The sequence below is a fragment of the Planococcus citri genome, chromosome 1 (genome assembly GCF_950023065.1).
Source record: "Planococcus citri chromosome 1, ihPlaCitr1.1, whole genome shotgun sequence".
Taxonomy (NCBI): domain Eukaryota; kingdom Metazoa; phylum Arthropoda; class Insecta; order Hemiptera; family Pseudococcidae; genus Planococcus; species Planococcus citri.
This window is the reverse complement of record NC_088677.1, coordinates 17,223,293-17,246,099: the sequence shown is the minus strand read 5'-3', so window position 1 is coordinate 17,246,099 and position 22,807 is coordinate 17,223,293. Positions and strand designations below refer to the sequence as shown.

General features: G+C 34.5%; 1 protein-coding gene across 1 annotated transcript in view; it reads left to right on the top strand.

Moving 5' to 3' along the window:
- Positions 1-1,108: 1,108 nt before the first annotated feature.
- The window catches only part of LOC135849399 (dendritic arbor reduction protein 1-like), a 77,475-nt gene continuing 55,776 nt past the window's right edge, over positions 1,109-22,807 (top strand). Inside the window, exon 1 of the mRNA XM_065369810.1 lies at positions 1,109-1,710. Coding sequence (XP_065225882.1) covers positions 1,525-1,710 — 186 coding nt within the window. The 5' untranslated portion in view covers positions 1,109-1,524. The remainder of the gene's footprint in view (positions 1,711-22,807) is intronic.

Below are 22,807 nucleotides of genomic sequence, written 5' to 3'. Positions count from 1 at the left end.
GAATCTATGGCATGGATTAAATGTTCAGCTGGCGAAATTGATTACAACCCCTCATAGAGTGATTTGAATTTGCTGGAGAAAATTCAACTTTTTCGGGGGGGCTCCAGATCGGCTTTAAAGTGGTGGAAATCATTCAAGGGGCCGACTTCAGTGTATAAACCGAGTTTGTTTAGATTTTTATTTCAATGTTTGTTCTTTTTGAAAAATACGATGAGATTTTTTCGGAGAACTAAAATTTGTAAAAAATTGTTGGAGGCTCCAAAGTGGTCTAAAACCACTTCAAGTTGACTTCGAATGTTTAAATTAGGGTATGAAGTGAATTTTAGCTTTATAATTTCCTTAGGAAAAATTTTGTGGAAATTTCAGCATCAAAAATTTTCTGAAGGGTGCAAAACTGCTCAAACTTGTTTGAAACCGTTTCCATTCAATTCGGAGAGTCAAAATAGGAGAAATTGCACACTTCAGGTTTCTAGGTCAATTTGATAAAGTTTTGATATTTTTTTTCGTTTTTTGGCCCAGATTAATTTGATTTGTAAAAATTAACCAAAAATCAAAAAACCTGTATTTGTTTGCATGCTTTTTGATTTACCTTAATTCGGTTCAATAGTGTTTCTGTCCGTTATGATTGCTATATTTTAAAGATGAGTAATACCAATTTGATTATTTCATCTCATCTTTCAACAACATTCTAGAGAAAATGATAAAATTTTTGAAATTAACGTGGAAAGTGTAAAATTAACTGCTTGAAAATTGTTTAGGTAGCAACTATTTTTGAATTAGAGCAGCAATGTTGAACCTTCCCCTTTACAACTTATCAAACTACCAAAATTCTCATTTGTCTGTTCATTTTGTCAGGGAATCAATGTTTCCTACGTTATCTTTTTTTTTTTATTCACAAATTCGTCAACGTTTTACTCGATCAGTTGATATGATTCCGAGGTGCCAATAATTATAATACTAATATGTACTTACTAGAGGTAATTGAAATAGATAAAAAAATACATGTTGTCTACTGTTCTCACCTATGGTTAAATCAACTCCGCGTCCGCGCAACTCGAACTCGCTTTCGACTCGTGCTTACTTCTTGGACTTGCGCTAAGGCAGGTTTTCGGATTCGGAGTTTTCAGTATACGCTGAATCGGTCGTGCGTGCCGGACTGGTTGTCGTCTTCGTTGAGATTCGATATTGTGTTTGTTGGCGCGTTTGCGTCGTATAATAATATTCGAATTTGACGGTTACTCGATCACATACTTATACATAATTACATTACATTTTTTTATACTTAACTCACTTCGAATGTTTTTACCTACTTCGGCATTTTGCGGTTTTCAGTGCACGTGAGGGGTAATTTTATTATCGTTTAAAAGCTTATTTCGTAAACAGCTGTACGGTACTACTTTTGCGCGTATTTGTGTTAGTTTTCGAGCGTAAAAATTTTGTTCGCGTTGTTTAGGCGGTTACGAGTACTTTCGTTTGCGGCTGTGTACCAATGTAAAATTTTTTGCATGGATTCGAAGTCAAATTATGGAATCAGTGGCTTCGGGCTCTTGTTGTGTACTTCGATGTCCGGATTTGAATTCGCAGCAATACGTAACGATGAGCTCAATAGCTGCTCACGATGATCAAATTGTACCAGATTCCAGTAGCTGGTCTTCCTCGTCGCCAAATTCTACCGGGTTCACGTATTTCGATTCATTTTTACAAATGCAGGTAAATTCATCAATTTTGCAATTATATTCACTGACTTGTTACTTACTTTTGTGCAACCTGTCCTCCCCTCCCCCTCCCCCCTCGTTCTCGGCCGAAGTCTAGGCCTATAATGACAAAACTAGAATAGATTCTTGAAATTTAGGGTCGAAAAATTGAACAAGTTCTGATGAAAAATCTCATCCAATTGGTAAGCACAGTATTGGACCTAAAACCTATTATAATTAACTAAGCACCTACCATTTGCATTAATTTAAACAGAATTAATGACGAAGCTTACTTTATAGCAATTTTAGGATGGATTACGAAAAAAGTCAAAGGATTCTGACTGAATTCGGAGAATTTGTTCATTTTATGTTGAAAGCCACTTGGAAGAAATTTCAGCTCCGGAGGTGCCCTAAAAAATCTTGGTTTTTTCACTTCAGCCCCTGCCCAACCTGTTTTGGAAAAAAGGCGCAGTTTCAAAAGCTAGTATTTGAGATTCTGCGCCCTCCTGGGCCTTTTCCATCGAAGTCCAAAACTATTTTAAGGATTCAACTGAGTGGTTGAAAATTTGCAAATCGCTTTTAGGTATTTTAGGCTAAATTCAAGCTTCGAAAATAGTTTCTCCTCGAACCATTTTGCGTTTGATTCAGCCAAAACGTCAAAATATATCATTTCTGAAACTGGGGAAATATTTTGGAGTACAATGGTGCCAACTTTTTTGGCCAGTGTTGCAAATTTTGAAAAACCAAAACAATTTGGCGGGTTTTTAGCCAAGTATTTTTCTCAATTTTTTCTGATTTTGGCGATAATGACCAGAAAAATTACTCCACTGTATTTCAAATAATGTTTTCTCAGTTTCAAAACCGATGCATCTCGATGTTCTGAGGTACTTAATTGAAGGAAAATATTTGAAAAGAAAAACAATTTAAAACACTTTAAGTTAGGTCAACCTAAAATATAAGCATTTTGCAAATTTTCAATTGTTCAGTAGAACCTCTTAATAAAGTGGTCTTGAATTTCGATGGAAATGGTCTATATAAATACACACAAAATCTTAAGATATGTACCAGATTTTTTTGAACCGGAACACTTCTCCCAAAACAGGATTGGTAGGGGTTAAACGCAGCGATTTGAGTGCCCATATACATATATTCCCTCCAGGAGCATCTTCAGAGTTAAACATTTTTTGAAGTGACTTACAATTTAAAATGAAGGTCTTATTTATTGAATTTGGTCGAAATCCTTCGACATCCCCCCCCGCAATTCACGCTTGACGAGGGTAACTTGCACCCCCCCCCCCTTTTAGACGAATAGAAATCTATTCATTTCAAGATTTTTGGAACTATCAGTCAATGTTTGTAATAGAATTCCTAGAGGGAAATACGCGATACAAATGAAACTGCAGAGGACCACAATATGAATTACATTTTTTGAAAAATCTCTTTTAAAAAATAAATGAATTTTTATCAAAAAAAAAAAAAAAAAAATGCTATTATTCTTGATGGAACGAAGAAAGAAAATTGAAATGAAACTTGGGCATTTATTACCTTGAGCTTTCACATCACATTCTCACTGCTTTTCTGGGCGTTTTTTATGACTTCCTTTTTTCAATTCTTCATAATCTTCATATCGAATAATTTTAGCTGCGCTTTTTTCAAGCCCAAAGCTAAAATGAAAGGAAACTTGGACTAAAAAAAATGGTTTTAGTGTTTTGAAAAAATGTATTTGAGGATCATTTCATTTGCAAGAAATATCTAAGGCAGTAAAGAAATTGGTTTTTTGTAAAATTGACGATTCAACAACAATAAATTTTTAATTAAAAAAAAAAAAATAGCCAAAGACTTTTCAAATATTAGTTTTCCAAAATTGGCTTTATTGACCAAAAAATTGGCCTCACTGCGTTCCAAAACATTGCCCCTATTTCAGAAATGACATCTTTCTTTTCTTTTTTTTTTTGGTCTGATTGATGTGAAATATTTCAGAAGAAAAAATAATTTTCAAAACACAAATTTACCCTAAAATGAAACGATTTGAAACTTTTCAACCGTTCAGTAGAATCCTGAAAACATGGTTTTGAATTTTGGTGGAAATAGCTCAAGTGGACGCGCTAAAGCAGAATCTCAAATAGGTACCTACTATCTTTTGGAACCTGACCATTTTTCCGGAAACTGATCTCGTAAAAGATAGAGTGAAAAACCGAATTCCCCCCCCCCCAATACCTTTTTATTGAGGGCTCATATTCCTGCAAGAACACTTCCGAAACTTTCATTTTTTTCTGAACGACTTTCAACTCAAAAATTAAAGTGTTCCACTAAATTTAATCAAAGTATTCAAAGTCCTCCGACATTTTTTTTTTTTTTTGAGATCAACCCTAATGTCTATATTGATACGTATCTAGATCTACATTACATGGATGTATTAGCCTAAGCCAATACAAACGAATAGTTATAGTTATTTGAGAAATACACGTACCTAACCTACGGGTACAGGATGTCGAGCGTGTGCAAATATTTAAGTGGGCGTAAAAACTTGAAAAATGCAAATTTTTCGTATAAAAAACCAATACTAAATAGTAATATGTTGTAGATTTTAGTAGATATTGGCATGGCATGGCGTGACTATGTTACAAGTTCAATACTTGCGACGCAACATTATTGGCCAAATGGCAAAGATGATTTTTTTCAAAACTACTATGCGACCGCGATATGAATTGGTTTTTTTCATAATTGTATTTCCCTGATCAGCGATCACTAGCATGATACATATATAAGAAGGTACATGTAATCAATATCAATTGCAAACTGGTATTTAAATACACCTTCAGGCCAAATTAGGGCAACTTGAATCGTGTTTTTCAATTTTTATTGCATTTTTTAAGATACAAATTTGGCTCGTTTTTTCATGAAAAACTCGAAATGTGATTAAATTTCAGGTAGAATGGTGACTTTTTTGGCTTGCCACTGTATGTATTTTGAAAAACTCAAAATTGATTGATGGTACGGATTGTTCTGAAGCCTCCGGAAGATTTTTTGGATTGCGCAGTTCTAAAAATGAACGATTGAAATGACGAGTTCCTAAGTTTGTTTCAGTACCTAGAAACAATTTTTTTTTCAAATTTGTGTCTGAGTTTTTTTTGTATACTTTTTTCAAAACTGAAAAATCCAAAAATAAGTTTGTCAAAGAATTCAAAATAAATCGTATACGGCCTTTCATGATTCAAAGGGTGGCATTACTCTCAAAATCCGTTATGGGGTCTCGAGAGGTCCATTTTCACGGATTTTACAATTTTTTGAGATTTTTTTTTTACCTAATACCAATCTCAGCTGAAACATTTCAAATAAATCAGTTCAAATTTAATAATTTAGGCTTGGTCAGGGATGGCGTTGGATTTGAGGGGTTGAAAGGGTATGATCTTGACTCCAAATTCGCAGAGAGGTGAAAAACAATGTATTTCTGAAAATTTGTCAATTTTTTGTTCCAAAATTTTAGAATTTGAATGTTGAGTTTTTGAAAGTTCCAATTTTTAAAATTAAAAGCAAACAGACCTGAGCAAATTGAATAAGGCAAAAGCTTGTTTACAGAAGTAAAAAAGTAATGTTTTTTCAAATGAAAAATACATTTGGTTTGAACATTTTTTAAAATTTGAATAATGGATTTGTTCACAGTTATATAAGTTTGAAAAAAAACACAGAGGCTCAAGCCAACCTGGGGCAAAATTTTTCAAAAATTAGCATTTCGAGATATAAAAAACGTTTTTTGTGATGAGTTGTATTTTTTGATTCAACAATTTTAGAGTTTGAATAAGGCACCTACTTGAAAAGGTGAATAAAAATTTCAATTTTTAAATAAAAAACAAGTAAACAGACTTGACTGAAGCGAGGACAATTTATGTTTAGAAAAAGTGAAAATAGTATGTAGTTTTCTTAGTTAACCAAGGGGGTCCCAGGTTATCTTTGGGACTCTAACGATGCTAATTTCAATCATTCAAGGGACCTGAAATTGCTCCTACACTTTCTCTTTCAGTTCTTCCTTCAAATAAAGAGTATTTCCATTCCCTGGCCAGAATTTTTTTCGCTTGAAAAATAAGGAGGTTCTCCATTTGACAGAGATCGACCATAGCTGTACTCGTAAATGAGACAAAACGAATCTTGCATCCGAATAGGTATTGGAGTATAGTCTTAGGATGGTCTTAGGTATGTGATGTGGTAGGATAACCTATGCTAATTTATTCGAGCGGAAAAATAAATAATGTCAACGTATAGTTTGTTATGCGAATAGATATTGTACTTCGGAAGATTTAGGTGGTTTGTAATTTTCGCGTAAGTCGTATGCCCGTTGCCCATTACAGTGGTGGACCACAGCACCAACTCGAACGTCGTGCTGCGTCATCGATGATGACTCCTCGACGCTATAGTTAGATATGAAATTTACCATCAAATGTCGTACAAACGATAGGTACGATTCGTCGAGTACTCAGGGGTTAATAAGAAGTTTGCCACACTTGTTGATTCGATTTCGTATTTTGATTCGATGTTCGATGTCACCTCCTCCGCCACCAAATCAGTACTCGAAGACTTTAAGGTTCATCATAATCATAAATCATATCATTTATCATAAATATACTTACTTTCATAACATGGCATACATACTATAGGTAGGTAAAGGTATAGGTACGTAAACGTACTGTAATGTAAATGTACGTACGTATTAATGTAAGTAAATACTACGTAGATATTGGGTCGCATCTCATCGTCATAATGCCAACACGTAAACCACGCCTGTCGGTATTTTTTTCAAGCGTCATAAACGCTGGCGCACGAATCATATCATTCGTAGGTACCCCACTCTGTTTAAATTACCGTGAATTTTCCGCTTATTCGTATAAAGCTGTGAGTCGCTGATCGCTGTACTACGTCGTAACAACAAAATACTCGTAGAAATCGACCATTCGGCGTCGGCCTACTCGTTTATGAAATGAGAAGGAGACGAAAAGCGGTGCATCGCGACGCAAAACCGTGTAATTTTCCATATCCGCTGATGAAAAACGTTAAAGCAGGAAAACTCGATAGAATTATCCTGATTGGTCGATTTGTAACCTTCTTCGAACGTTTTGCTATTCGGATTTTCCTCATCGTCAACGTTAATTACACTCCATCGAGTGAAATTGGGAAAATATTTTCAAAATTTGTTCCAAATCTTGACCATTTTTTGGCCTTTGTTGAGAAAAAGCTAGAAAGGGAACCTTTTGAACTCATGCTAGGTATTCGATTTGAACGAAACCATGATAGATCGAAATAGTCTGTCCTAAAACTGCCATAAACAAAATCTTAAGACTCCAAAAATCATTTTCAATTTTTGGCGAATTTTTGAAATTTTAAAAAACAAAAAAAACAGTTTTGAGGGCGATTTTTAATTTTTTCACGAAATTTAGGTAAATTTTTTGAGCAAAGTGAACCAATGTGAATAATCATTTCAATTCAACTTTTACCCATCAATTAGCGCACTTACAAGTTTTGTAGGTACCATTCTGGAGCCTCCAAAAATTTTTTAATTTCTTTCAGAAATTTTAAGTAACTCTGGAAGAGCCTAAAAATAAACTTAAGAACTTATATCGGCACCCTCCCGATCGTTTCAAGTGGTTATCGTAAAATTCCAGAAGTGGAGCTCAAAAGTGAACTTATTTTAAACATTTTTGTGATTTCCAGAAAAAGTGAAAAAATAACATTTTCAAAAAAGGTACATACAACAAAAGATTTTTTTTAGCAAAATATCGTCTGATTTATCCAATAAAGATCACCAGAATCGGAAACAATCACAATTTGATATTTTTAGAGCATTCAGCGAGTTTTCAAATTCCTCTAGAAATTTCAATCTGCTCTGGAGAGGCTAAAAACGAACTTTAGAACGTTTGCGGTCCTTGCTTATTGGGCACCCTCACAACCGTTTTTAGTTGATTACTGCGAAATTCTAGAATTTTTAAATCAGAAGTGAATTTTCGACAGATTTGGAAATTCCATAAGTGAAAATGTGAAAATGTCTGATTTTCAAACAAAAAGTCGGTAAGTATACGTTTAACGAGCTTTTCTTTCCGGCAAGATATTGCCTGGTGCGTCTACATGACCATCAGACTCGGAAAAAATTTCAATTCGACTTTTTTGGAGCCTCCAGAGTGATATTTTGTACTCAACTAATATGTACCTACGTAACGTTTAAAAACACAGAATTTGAAAGAATAATGATGAAAGTCACCTCTCAGTGTCGTAATTTTTGGTAAAATTTATGAAAATTCCAGACTTCTGTGTTGGCACCTAATTTTATTGAGTGCAGTAGCGTGTAGCCAGGATTTTCTCAAGAAGAGGGCAAAATTAGATTTTTATGCATGAAAAATTGAAATCAGAGGTAATATTCTGGAAACCTTTCATAATGTGGGATGATTTTATGAAAGTTAAGGGAAAACTGCTGCGAGAGCGAAAAGTTTTTGAAAAAATGTGTCCGACTTTTTTGGCTCCCCACAGCAAAAAATGATCTTATCAAATGTGATAAGATCCAGACATTTACTGGATGCAATTTGACCTGATCAGACCTAATTATACCTGATCAGATCAAAGTTTTCATTGGATTGGATCTCTTAAGACCGGATCAAATTCAATAGCTTAGGAGACATTTGATTGGATCGAACTAGATCTCATCAGCTCCCAATCATTTTAACCTGGACAGAATCAGATCAAGTGGTAGAAAAAAACTCTGTGACTGTGACCTGCTGGTGTTGTTATTTTTACATCCAATGATGCAGTTTTTTATTTTTTTGGTAATTTTGGGTGGTCACTTATTGGATGTGAAATTCCCTCTTGAGAAGCTAAAAAAGGTGATTTATGACTTGCAAGGTTGCAAAAAAAAAAAATCAAGGTAGCCATACCTGGGCACTTTATATTATAGGTAACAAAAAATACATTTTCACCATCCTTTGCTCCATAGCCGTCACATGGGTTTGATTTTACAGGGTGTCCACTCTCCTGGAAAACCTGGCAAAGTCAAGAAATTTGGTCGGTCTGCAAAAGTTAGGGAAAAATTAGGGAATTTCGTAATTTTCATGCTAAATCCCTGGAAATTTGAAAAAAAGATCAATTGCAAATTTTGGATAAGGGCCTGTGATGAAAAGAAAACACTACCATATATTTTACTTCTTGAAACACAAATTTTCAAAAGCTTTTGCCCTCGCTTGGGTCTGTTTTGTTTTTTTTCAAAGTTGACTTCCTTCTAAAAAAATATCATTCAAATTCTAAAATTTTAAAAGCCAAAAAATAAACTAAGGGTAAGGGTACCAATGATTTTTCCTGATAATGCTAAGGAAGTAGATAGCAGGTAAGTATGGAAATACGCCATCTTTGGTTATAGAAAGAAATTTTCAAGGGCTCAATTTATTATAATAATACAGCCAGTTTACATTATTTTTTTTACCTCATATTCATTTTAATACGCGAAATAGCCTATAGACATTTTCCCACCATTTTTTTTGATTCCATTTCATTATACTACTGTAATGAAAAAATCACATCACTGTCAAAACTACGAAATCTACAACCGAAAATGGTGTATTTCCATACCTGGTAATGCCACAAAATTTTTGGAAAGACATTTTTCTTATTATTTTTTGGGGTTGAAACGTTCGCGAACGATTCTCTTGACTTTGAATCTGAGGTCAAAAAATAGAGCAACTACAGTAAAAATTATAATTTTTTTTTTTTGATTTTCTTGAAAGGTATGTCCTGGAGAGTCGAAATGCAAATTTTTGCAACAATTGGCCCACATTTGGAGGATTTGTGCCATATTTTGAAATTTGAGTAAGGCTTGAGTTGGAAAAATCAACTCTTTTCACCTTGAACAAATTTGTTAAGAAACGTGATAAATTTAATAATAATAACTTATTCTTCATTAATAATTCATACTCGGGTAGTTTTTGCAACATTTTTGGCAAAAAATTCAAAAAAATCAAAAAAATTGATATTGGGAAATTTTGATTATTTGGACTTGGCAACCTTGAATGTGATGATTTTGAAAAAAATGTCGGGTTATGTTGGCACTCATGGGGGCCAAAAGTGGTGCAAGTTTCACGAACCTACAAATTTTAGATCACCTGATACATAGACTCAAAACTGCAAATGCCCTTCCTGTAAAATTTACATTTTGGACACTAGGTTGGTTTTTCTCGTGACAGATCACAAATCAGAAAGTCAACATTAAATTTTAAATTTTGTTCGAAGTGAGCTTGTGAAAAATAGTTTTTGGCAGATAAATTTCGTGTTAATTTTTACTTATAAATCTGGCACTTGAACGAATACTTAGTGCTAATTACTTTTTGGATAATTTCAACGGTGAGTTTTCAAATTTCTGGTCAAAGTTACTTTCAAGAAGTGCCCTAAATTCGATCCCCCATTGTTTTGGCAATTTCAAGACTTTGTTTTTTGCTACAGACATGCCAAAAGATGAACCAAAATTGTAAGAAATGGGCTGAAGTTTCCAGTAAAATATTCTAAGGAGTACTCTTATCTTATGTTGATTTGTCAAGTACTTACTGAATATCTGTTTTAACGTCTTCAGACTTTGATTTTGGTGTTTTTTTACTCATTTTCAATTTTTAACACTTTTTTGAGGGGGGGGGTTGATATTAGGGTCACTTTTTTTTTGGTAAGTGACTAATTTTCATAATTTGTAAAAACGTTCTAAATACATTATATTCAGGTATTAAATAATAAATATTTGTTTAAACGCCTTCAGACTTTGATTTCGGTGTTTTTTACCTACTCATTTTTAATTTCTAACACGTTTTTTGAGGCGGTTGATATTTGGGTCACTTTTTTTTGTTGAATTTTTGAACTTTTTCGGAAAATGTAAAAAAAAGATGGTAAAATGAAAACGTTGGGTCTTGGGGCTTTGGGATGTTGGAGTAGACGTGTCAAGCTATCGTTTAAGCCATCACCGACATTTCCAGCTCAATTTGGCTCCGAGATATTCAAAAAATAAACTAGGGGGTTGATAATTGGTACCCTTACCTTTACTCGTTTTCGCATTTTAAAAAAACTCGTTTTTATGCCTCTCGAAATACAAATTTTCAGAAGCTTTCGCTTGAGCCTGTTCTCTGTTCTTTTTCGAAAGTAGCTTCCTACAAAAAAACCATCATTACAATTCTATAAAATTTAAAACACCAAAAACTGAACTCCTCAAATTAAAAAAACCTCGTTCTTAGGCATCTCGAAATAAAAACTTTCAAGAGCTCTCGTCTTCACTTTGCTCGGTCAAATTGTTTCTCATTTTAGATTAGAATAAACAAATTTCACATTGAGTCCTACAAAAATCAAAAAAAAAAAAGAAAAATTTTCATAAGTCATTTGAATACTTACTGAATCAAATTGGCAAAATTGATGTTTTTTTTTACCACATCAATCCACAAATTTTTATTCGACACCACCCCCTCTTAAAAAAACCAAAAATAGCTATTTTTGTACCCAAATCACCTCCCCTCTCCCTCCCCCAATCATCACCAGAAAATTGTAGAATTTAAAAAAAAAAATTGAAAACGTTAATAACCAAAGGACGTTCAGCAGTTTTTTTATTCAAATAAGTCTCCATTATCAAAGACGAACTTACCTATGGAAAAAGTACCCCCTGAAACTTCTTTTTTAATCAAAGTATGGGATATCTAAGTACCTGTAGAAAACTGGTCTGGAAAACCTGGAAAAGTCAGGGAAAATGACTTGTCAAAAGTAGTGGACACCCTGTTTTATCGAAACACCAAAATATAATCGAATCGCGTATAGGTACATGGTACAATTATTTTTGGTAGCAGTTGGGTATGTAATGAGCACATGATGCATACCTACCTATTACCATGTCCACTTATACTCACCAATTTACTTATAAATTGCTGCTTCAAGTACTCGTACGTGTAGCCGTATATATAGCGCCGTTGCGTACCCGGCTTATCAAAAAATTAAGCAGGTACAGTTATAGTTATAAATTCGATATCGAATTGGAGATTTTAGAGCTCGGAGCTCGGATCCCACTGGGACAGATACACGTCCCGCTGCTACCGAAATGCGTTTTTTTTTCGTCCGGCTGCGGATACCTCTACGAAGTACAATGGAGCGGAGGCTAAACGAAGCGAAACGTAGCGTCCACGTACTTATTTACTAATTTAAATATTTGTCATTTTACCATTCTAACGTTAACGTTTATCGTTTTCCTCGTTCTTTTATGAGCCATAAAATCTCTCCTTATCTTCGCATCTTATTAGCGTTTCGGTTGACGTTTTCAGTCCCTCTATATCCTATAAATGTCGCATAAATTATCGACTTAATTTGATCGCGTCCCATAATAATAAATTTTCTCAACGTTGCACAAATTACCAAACATCGAACAGGTATTTCTATTTGTTCGTGTTTCTCTCGCGCGCTCCGCTTGCTCGTTTCAACTTTTTTTTTCCTTCTTCATTTCCTTCTGTTTTCTCTTCATTTTGTCTTATATAGCCTTATGGTTATAGGTATGTAAGTATATTATTCTTTCAAGAATGAAGAAAACTATTAGGTACGCTGAAACCAACATGTAGGTAATTGGTAATAGGTACTCGTATCTGTAAGTGTCTATCTACCGTTCACGAGTACTTACCTACCTACGTAGCTAAATGCATTATACTTGTATGTACATACATATTATTATATTCTTGACCACAAAATATCTGTGTAGATGTATTCGTAATACGTAGTACAGACGTTGAAATAGCACGAGAGATGTAATTAATTGCAGCTATTACCCACTTGTAAGGGTTTCCATTTACAAGTACCTACATACGTACATATTTCGTATTAGTAGCGTTTTATTTGATTGTTGATCGAATAAAAAGCTAGAATAGGTACGATAATGGCGATGTTTCTTTATAATAATCCACATCTGCATGTGTATCGTAGAGGTACATAGTCACATATTTTCATAAAAATTAATCAAGAGCTGAATGCTGCGGATGTATCAAGTTTACAAAAGTAATTGATGTGACCGAAGTATTCGAGTATTGCGGTAGCTGGTAGGTAAATGAGTCTGGGCTCGCGCGAGATGGGATTCAATAAATTGTTTGCGACATGCTCATTATTTATGCGGCGGCGGTGATCATCTGGTTCTGGTGTGAGACCACCAGCTTCACTATTACTCGTTTGGTTGACTTGGCTTTCAAGAATATGTATAAATAGGTGTACTGTGACTATACGAAGCAAGTATTGTAGACTATTGCGGGGGAGGGTGATTCATTGTTGCTGCGATGACAAATTTCAAAGTGGAAGAGTAAGGTTGCTTTTTGGAAGAGAAAATTTGATTGTGAAAAGAACGAGCTTTTCGTTAATAGTAAATTCCCAGCAACCCAGAGAGGAAAATGAGTGGACCTGATCAGGTCTGGATAGATCCAATTAAATCCCTCCTATTGGATCTGATCAGATCTGACTCTAAAAAACACTCATGCCGAATCTACAAGTCACAGAAAAAATTCTTTTGATGTTTCATGCAGATTCGCCTCTTTTATGTTTCCCTGCCCCCTCCAACCCAAAAAAAACTATGTCGTGGGTAGATGGTGAATGTTGATTTTTTAAATTTTTTGTGAATTCCGACAAAGCAAAAAATCCCATCGCCCGCGTAGCACAAGCGATGCCAAAGTCGATGTAAAAGACGAGATCTCTAATCCGTCACTTGTCGACACGACATTTGTTGACACCAATGTCGATAAATGACGAGTGAGAAGTTGATATCAAAGTCGACTGTCATCTCCCTTCATTTTTTGTCTCAACAAGGTCTCGACATTGGTGTCATTTTTTTGAGTCTGAAAGAAGCAAATTTTGATTGAAAAATGTGCAAAATGTGCCCAAAACTCTTTTTTTGATTCAAGTAAAATTATTCTCAGAAGTATTTCACCCTAAAAAATTTTTTTGAAAGAAAAAAAGTTGCCCTGGGTAGGGATTGATCCTAGGTTACCATTCACTTCTGTCACATTCTCTAACCACTAGACCATTGCCGCTGTTGAGTAGAGAGGCCTTAAAAGAATATTCAGTCCATCTTATTCTGGACTTGGAAAATTTTTCTCATTGTATTGTCGACTCTGACATCGACAAATGAGTCGGCAACACTTCGAAATTTCTAAAAAAATTTATAGATCTTGTAATTGACATCAACTTCCTCATTAATATTAACCAGATGATTGATGTCGATTACAAGATCTACAGAAGTATCTACTCGATGACGACATTTTGTAGATACTTTTGTAGACCCTATAATCGATATCGAAATTCAGGTCGTCTTGCCGATGCCAAAGTTGATGACAATTATTAGATCAACAAAAGTAACTAAGTATACAAGATCAAAATTTTGTAGATGCTTTTATCGATCTTATAGTCGACATCAACTTCGGATCGACAAGACGACCTGAATTTTGATATCGATCATGGGTTTACAAAGGTATCAACAATATATTGAAATCTTGCACATGACTGTAGATACAAGTGTAGACAGCAATGACAACCATCAGCATTTTCATCATAATTTTTGAAAAAAGTGTCAATTTTTAATTAATCATCTTAAACGTAGTTAGATTAACCCCTTTGTGGATAATGTTCGGACTTTTTTCAATCAACAATCATGTAAAATCATGTCGATACTTTTGTCGAGGCTACTGATGATCTCATCAGTGCTACGCAGGCGGGTCAATTTTGAGAGAACCTTATATGAGGCAGTACTTTTGGTCCTCCGTTACCCTCTACAATTTTATTCCACCTTCTGTCAAAAAATGTTCAAAAAAGGGGTTTGGTATCATTTCACAAACCGTTTCCCAAGAGCTACACAGTCGCATCGCTGATAGGCTCTCTGCACGTGAAGCATGGGTAGTGCTTAAGAAGGAATTCAACGATAAGGCAGAAGATCAAATATTCCGTGAATTCCTTAATTTCTTCAGTACGGAGTGGAATGATTACGAAGACGTGCCCTCTGTTTTTGCGAGAATCAAAAATTAACATTGCGACTTTCGAGCTGGATTAGAAAATCGCACAATCAAGACAGTTGATAAGCTGTTGGAAATTTTATTTGTTTCGAAAGTTTTACAGATTCTTCCAAGTCGTTTTGAAGCTTTTAAATCAAGCTACCTTCTTCTCAAATCTCAAGCTGATAAGTTACTAAGTGATCTGTTCGATTTGCTTATCATGCACGAGCGTAACGTCACACCAGTACATAGTTCAATGCCATCATTGTCATCCGAAGCTATGTTAGCTAAATCTGGTCAGAAGAGTGGTTCGAAATTTGTTGCAAAAACGTATGGTGATCAATCTGTTTGAAATCATCAGAGAAACAACCAGGTGTGTAAATACTGTTCTGGGAAAGGGCACTGGCTCAAAAAGTGCTCGAACAGAGATATTTCCTTGGATCAATCGCTGTATATCAAGAAACTTTTGAAGGGATTCGGAATGGCTGGCTGTAAGTCAGTAGATACTCCGATAGTAAAACTATCTACAAAATCAGACATTGAGAAAACGTAAGATTTTTTGCCTTTTAGGATTTGGAGGATAATCAAATGAAAGCGCATGATTTCCAAAATGGTTTCAAGGGGCTGGGAGGCGAACTATGAGTTAAAGTGAAACTTGTGGTGATCTAATACAAGATATTGAAAGCATCTTTACATCACATTTAAGGATTCACTTGGGCCTTGAAGGGTTAAGCTAATAGGTGCTGTGGAATTGCGATAACTCAAAGCTGAAAGGAGCAGAAATTGACTTCGAGCTATTGGAGTTTTCAAATTATCAGAGTCCGTGTTATGTAGGTTCGTTTTTGGTACATTTTGAGTTAGCAAAGTTTGAATTAGATTCGACTTACAGAGGCGTTTTTTATATTTTTGAGCAAATTTTACTTTGAGTTATTGAGGATTTCTGACTTTTTATTATTTCGAGATAAAGAAATTAATTTTACATGGAGTTTGAGTTATCGTGATTCCACTGTATCTTAAAATTTGTAAATTTTCAGTATCGATTGGTTATTCGAATAAAAATATGGCTACAAGCTTGATTATTTACGAGTATGGTAGAGGTATGAGTAACCTACATATGTTTGCGTATTCAATTCAAGACAAATGATAATGAACTAGGATGAGACTGACGACGTGAAATTGGTACACTTATGTCATGCTTACTGTGTAGATAGTGTCTTATTACTCTTATTAATGGCACATTTCGCGCTTTCAGCAGAGATAAGGGTAATAGCTGAAATCGCATTCAGCGGAATACCTATATAAATCTAAAAAGGAACATAGACTAAATGTACGTTGTAATACCTGCTGATGTGAGATATGTTTTTATTTATACGTCCGCCCCCGCCCTCGCCCTCGCTTCCATCCGCTTCAACCTGATACCTGGATGTGGATATGATACTATTATACTTCAACTTATAGGTATATGTCGTACTCTCGCTCACGCTGACACGAATTAACAGCATCGCGTCAATTCTTCGACTATCGACCAGCAGTCGAGAGTAGTCGCGGAGACTGCAGAGCGAGACCAACTGACCGAGACGTACTTGTAGTCTTGTAGTATACCGGTATTAATGGAATGAGAGGCAATAGAATAGAATGGAATGGAATAGGTAATGCTTTTTCCATGTTCTTCCATGTTTTTCCTCACGTCGTCGTCGTATCAAAGATTCGTTTGTTATTGCTTATAGCTGTTTCAATTACATACGCCTATATGCGTTATGCGATGTGTATAAATACCAGCGTTATAAGCACCTCGTATCTAAGACTTACCCAAGTTCCGAACCTTATTGAAAACCAATCTGTCGTTTTGACTCGTATGTATAGTGTTGATATGTACTCGTATGTGATCTGCAACTTGCAAATATGGAATGCTCGTTGAGAATGGCAAAGTGTAACTACCTATATGTTTTGTTCTATTGTCAAAATGTAGAAAAAACTGTATGAAATATCCTTTAAATGGCTCAAGCAAATAAATCATAAAAATTGAAAATCAACAAAAAATGATTGAATTTCTGTAATATTTGACAAAATATCACAAAATTGACTTGAAACAGCATCTAAGCACAAGGAAAGCATTGAAAATGATGTAAATAATCAAACAGTGATGAAATTTCAGTAAAATTTGACAAAATTGAGCAACAATTGCTCAAAACATGGCTGGAGCCTCATTCGAAGACAATTTTAAAAGCATTAAATCACTGTGAACCATAAAAACTGATGAAATTTCTGTCAAATTTGGCCAAAGTTGGTAACTTAAAAACCAGAAAGTGTTGAATTGAGATGTAGGTAACTTCTAAAACACCAAAATTGGGGAATTAAAATCAAAAAAATTACCTAAATGTGGATACAATTTCAGTAAAATTTGACAAAAATAGCAGTAAAAAATTTCGACAAATTACAAAATTACCAAAAGTTTTATTTTGGTTAATTTTCTAACGTTTTGGTGGCCAAGTTACTTTTTTTTGAAAAAAAATACTGCCTTCCAAAAATGTAATTTTCAAATGCATCTTGAAAAAAAAAATAAAAGTAGGTACTTACTCGTAATTTACTCGAAAAATTAAAAAAAGGTCCTGCTTTTTGCCAGAAAATGTCAAAAGTTCTCTCATATTGAAAAATACAAAAAATTTCTTTTGTTTGAAAAATTGCTAAAAACTGTCGTATTTTTGCAAAAAATTCCAGTCTTCAATTTTTTTATCTTGAAAATTAACCACCAAATGTCTCGTATTTTTGTCAAACAAAAAAAACCAAAAAAAATACCAAAAATTATCACTTCAAATAGGTATCTACTTAAAAAATATAAAAAAATTCGCTTTTTCGACGAAGATCGTGAAAAATCATCATTTTTTGCCACAAAGTTGCCAAAAAGTCCTGCTTTTTGCCTAAAATTTTCAGAAGTTTTCACATTCTCCAAAAATTCTCACATACATATTCAAAAATTGACAAAAAATATCTTTTACTAAGTATAGCTAAATTGCTAAAAATTGTCAATAAAGTCTTATTTTTTCAAAACATTGCTTAAGTAAAATCTTGCTTTTTGTCAAAAATTGCCAAAAGTTCTAATTTTTTAACTAGTGTGAAGACTAACGTTTTTTCCTTGAAATTATTTACCAAAAACTCTCGTTTCTTAGCTACAAACTGCGAAAAGGTACTGTTTTTCAAAAAAAATTCGTGAAAAATAAAAGAATTACCTATCCAAAAATCTCGTTTTTTTGCCAGAAATTGTCAAGAAATATCACTTTTTTGCCAATAATTCCAAAAAGGTTCTGCTTTTGTTAAAATTTTCCAAATTTTGCATTTGCAAAAATTTTCATTGTTCAACAAAATTTCTAAACATTGTTGTGTTTTTGTAAAAAAAAAACAAAAAATTACCCTTTTTTTAAAAATTGTGCAAAAATCTCATTTTTTTGAAAAATTGTTCAAAACTCTCGCTTTTTTTGCAGTACTGTACCTAATTGCTAAAAAGCCTTTTGTTAAGTCTGTTAATAGTCTCGCTTTTTTCCAAAAAATATATTTTTTTTGTGTTATCAAAAATTGCTAGTTTGCCACAATTACTCGAAAATTTTCAAAATAAGTTTGTTCAACTTTTAAAATTAAAAACCAAAACATTTCAATTTGTAACGTTTTGATTTTTTTTTCATTTCTTTTTTTTTTGTGATTTTTTTCTATGTACTTACATTAAAATGTTTGGCTCAAGTTTTGTAAGGTTTTTGGTTACCACGTTACTTTCTTTATGATTAGATAGACATGTTTTTGGGAAAAATTGGGTACAAGCTTTGTAAAAATTGATGAAATTTCACCAGCTTTTGATTGGATGAAAAATGTGAAAAAATCAGAATTTCACCAATTGACCTAGAAATTTTTAGCAATTCTGGAGCCTCCAGCGGATTTTTGAAACTTGAAACTTTCCTCAAAACTGTATCCAAAGGAAATTGGGAAATTGAAATTCATTTGGTATCTTGAATCTAAAAATGCTGAGTTGACTGGAGATGGGTTCAAGTCGTTTTGGAGCCTCTAGGGGATTTTTTTTAAGAATTCCAGTTTTCCAAATAGTGCCAAAAAATCTGTTCAGATCAACTTTAGCAGGGAAGCTTGAGACTGGTGCTTGTTAGTGAATCACTATTTTTGGTATGCTGGATAACAATAATGCTTCTTGTTGGAAATATTATTCGTTTAGAAAGTTTTACACATTCTTCCAAGTCGTTTCGAATCATTTAAATTGAGCTACCTCCTTCTAAAGTCACAGGTTGATAAGTCACTAAGTGATCTATCAGATTTGCTTATCATGCACGAGCGTAACGTCGCACTAGTACATAGTCTGTTGTCATCTTCATCTGAAGCTATGTTTGCTAAAACTGGTCAGAAGAGTGGTTTGAAATTCGTCGCAAAAACATCTGGTGATCAATCTGTTCGAAATCATCAGAGAAATGACCAAGAGTGTAAATACTGTTCCGGGAAAGGGCACTGGCTCAAAAAGTGCTCGCAGTGGATCAACAAAGGTAAACCACCCTTTCCTGCTCGCACTAACAATACTTCTGGTTGCTCGCCACAAGTCAATACTTCTAGTTGTTTGCTGAAAGTATACGATGCCGATTCAGAACCTAAAAGTGCTCTACTCACTGATTGTGAGCAACTGAATCTGGTTATGTCTTCATCGGATCAATCTTGGTGGATTGATAATGGCGCAACAAAGCACATTACGCCGAATTGAGAATGGTTTCAAACGTACCAGCCATTTTCAAAACTGAATTACATCAAAGCTGCTGGCAGTCGCATCACAGCAGTTGGTCATGGATCAATTGAAGTAGCTAGGTTCGTAAATGGTCAACTTGTCTACGTTTAATAAAGGGAAAACTGGAATTTCCAAAGAGTCGCTGGACCCTCCAAAATGACTTGGAACCACCTCTTGTTGACTCTTCATAGCATGTTTAAATTGAGATACATAGGGTAGGTAAAGGAAAGTCACCAGTAGTTGAACAGATTTTTGATACTCTTTGATAAAAAACAATCTATAGCTCAAGTTGATATTTTTTTGAAAACTTTGGTAAGCACATCTAAAAGAACACAGTTTTCTTTACATTTTGATTTGTGTTTCACATTCGTAAGTGGATTTTTGAGATTCTTATGATCATTTCAAAAAGTGTCCAAAAAACCCCAGTAATTGACACGACATTCCAATAATTGACACCCCAGTAGTTGACAAAGTATTTTACAATTTACATCCAAAAATTTTCAACATTTTGAGGTTGTTATTATACCATTTGAAAGGTAATGCGATACACTTTCTTTCTAACTGCTTTTGATTGAATCAGAATCACATTTTCAAGAATGTGAAAAATTCCAATAATTGACGCCATATAAATAGATGTAATTTCTAATTCACTTTACAGCACTTATAGCTTCTTGAATATTCATCTCGTACTTTAATAAGACTATTTTGAATAAATCGGTAGAATAATGGTGAAAAAACATTAGAAAATACATCTTTTTGTATGGTGTCAATTATTGGAATTTTTCATTTTTTAGCGCCAGTAATTGACACTCGGCTTATCGAGCATGAAAATGTGATTATGAATCAATCAAAAGTAGTTAGAAAGAAAGTGTATCTCATTAGCTTTCAAATGGTATAATAACCATCTCAAAATGTTCAAAATTGTTGGATGTAGAAAAATAATTGTAAAACACTTACCATTAAAATTCGCAAAAAAAAATTCGCAAAATTTTCGTGGTGAAAATAAAAGTTGATAAAACGCAAAAAGTATGACTGATAATCATCACCTAACTCACGGCCAATAATAAGCGAGGTATGAATTAATTTTTAGTGCAATCAGTGTTTTCAATAATCACACAGGGACACCAAAATGACGATTTTTGTGACGTAGGTGTCAACTACTGGATCATGTCAACTACTGGTGACTTTACCCTATGTGGAGTGAATTTTGACTATCCATCTTCATTCGGTGAAATTTTGTGGAAATTTCAATTTTCAAAAATCTTCTTGATGCTCACGAACTGCTCAAAATGGTATGAAGCAGTTTCCAATCAATTTGGCGAATCACAAATGGTGTGCATCTCAAATCTCAGCTTTCTGGGTGAATTTGGTAAAATTTTGATTTTTTCCTCTCAATTTTGGCCCAAACTTGATTTTCAAAAATTTACCACAAATCAAAAAATGCACTCGAGTAGTGATGTATTTTTGCACGCTCTTCGATCTAACTTTGTTCACTTCAAAAATATTTACGTGAGTTGAGGTAGGCACCTCTCTTATCAAAGCATAAAAAAATATATAGGATTCTACTTTGCAGGTAGTCTAAAGGTCTGAATTGGTAACCCTAAACACTTACGATTCTGTACATACCATTCTTTTTTTTTTTATCATGATCGTACTATAGCCATAGCATAATATACAGGGGAAAAAACACCTCGAAAAAAAAGGTAGTACGCAGCGCACGTACTACCATTAGCCCCTATTAGCTTGTCACTCTGGCAACAGGTACAGTGGTACACGTTTAATATGCTCGTAGAGGTAGATAACGAAGAGGAAGAGTACTTCTACTTACTATGTAATGTAGGTAGAGGTATGTACGTGGTGCGCTTGGTACTTAACTTGCTACTTAACTCTCGGAATTCATACTCGAGTTACTGCGATATCGAAATATATTTTTGTACCTTTACCTTCGTAAGTCGTTTTGCTTGTTTTGCTCGCGTGCTGATGATATTATATACCTTACGCTTAGCATAGCTACAACAAATGGGGGTAACAGGTACTGATTTTATGTCAACTTGTCTTGTCACTTGTCCGCTTTCAATAACCATGCTTTTTGCTGCTGCGACGAGTACACGCGACTTGCCAGTCGCCGTCGTTGGTCATCCTATCTCGATAACGATTAACTTACTATTTCCTACGATGACCTTTTTAAAATAAAATTGTCTGCGTTGCAACTTTCAATGACACGTGACAGGTAGTAAAACGCAAAGTCTTCAGTCTGGGTATTGAACCACCTCTGGTGATCCCCTGGGGCAATTTTTTCTTATTGAATGGAGAGTCCTAGGGAACATTTTGTAGCTATGTCTGCAAAAAAAGGGCCCTAATTTACAAAGGCAACCATTTTGATTAACAAGTCAGTTTAAATTGGTGAATTTTTCAAAATCAAATTCGGGCCAAAAATGAGAAAAAAATCAAAATTTCACCAAATCGACCAAAAAAGCTGAAATTTGAGAGACGACCCACCGAATCGAATGGAAACGGTTTTGGACCAATTTTGAGCAGTTCTGGAGCCTCCAGCAAATCTTCAAAACTTGACACCTGACCATATGAAATCGAATTATACCTCGAGGTATCTATTAGGTGCATATACTTACTATAGCTCTAGCTTTTAGATTCAGCTCTATAGAGCAAGGTGCGAAGACTGTAAACGAATACCGGTTCACAAGTTCACGACGTGGCGACGACGATGACGACGTCTTGAGGGAATAACTAATCTTCGAGTAGGTAAATTTAAACGTTACAAAATAAACAAAATGCGCGTATGTGAACGACTGTACAGGTACGAATATCCTACCATCGCACGGATGGAAATACTCGTATTATTTACATTCGACAAAACAAATATCTATTTACGTTCTTCTTCACGTACATTCGTATTTCGTATCGTATAGTACTTAGGCTATATATGTAGGTATTTATATTCGAGTATCATGGTACAGGTACAAGTACAAGTATTGGTGCAGATAGGCTATACCTTGGTACCTCGACTATACCTTTACCTGTATCTTTATCTATGCTGTCTTGTGTACTGGTACGATACCTACGATATTTGTATTCGTTCGTGTATTTTTCTTCGTCTTTATCTTGGCACTTTTCAGAATAGATAATCGAAAAATTCCTTCTGGCTTAACGCTTATTAGTTATAGATATAGGTACCTTGCTTGCGTAATGCATATCCTGGAACTCGTATATTCGATAATCTTCGTGGTTAATACCAACTCGAGTACCATGGCCTATTAATTTTTGCGACGTTTCCACACTTGGCAAAAAAATCTTGCTTTTGTGATAAAACGGGTACCTATTTG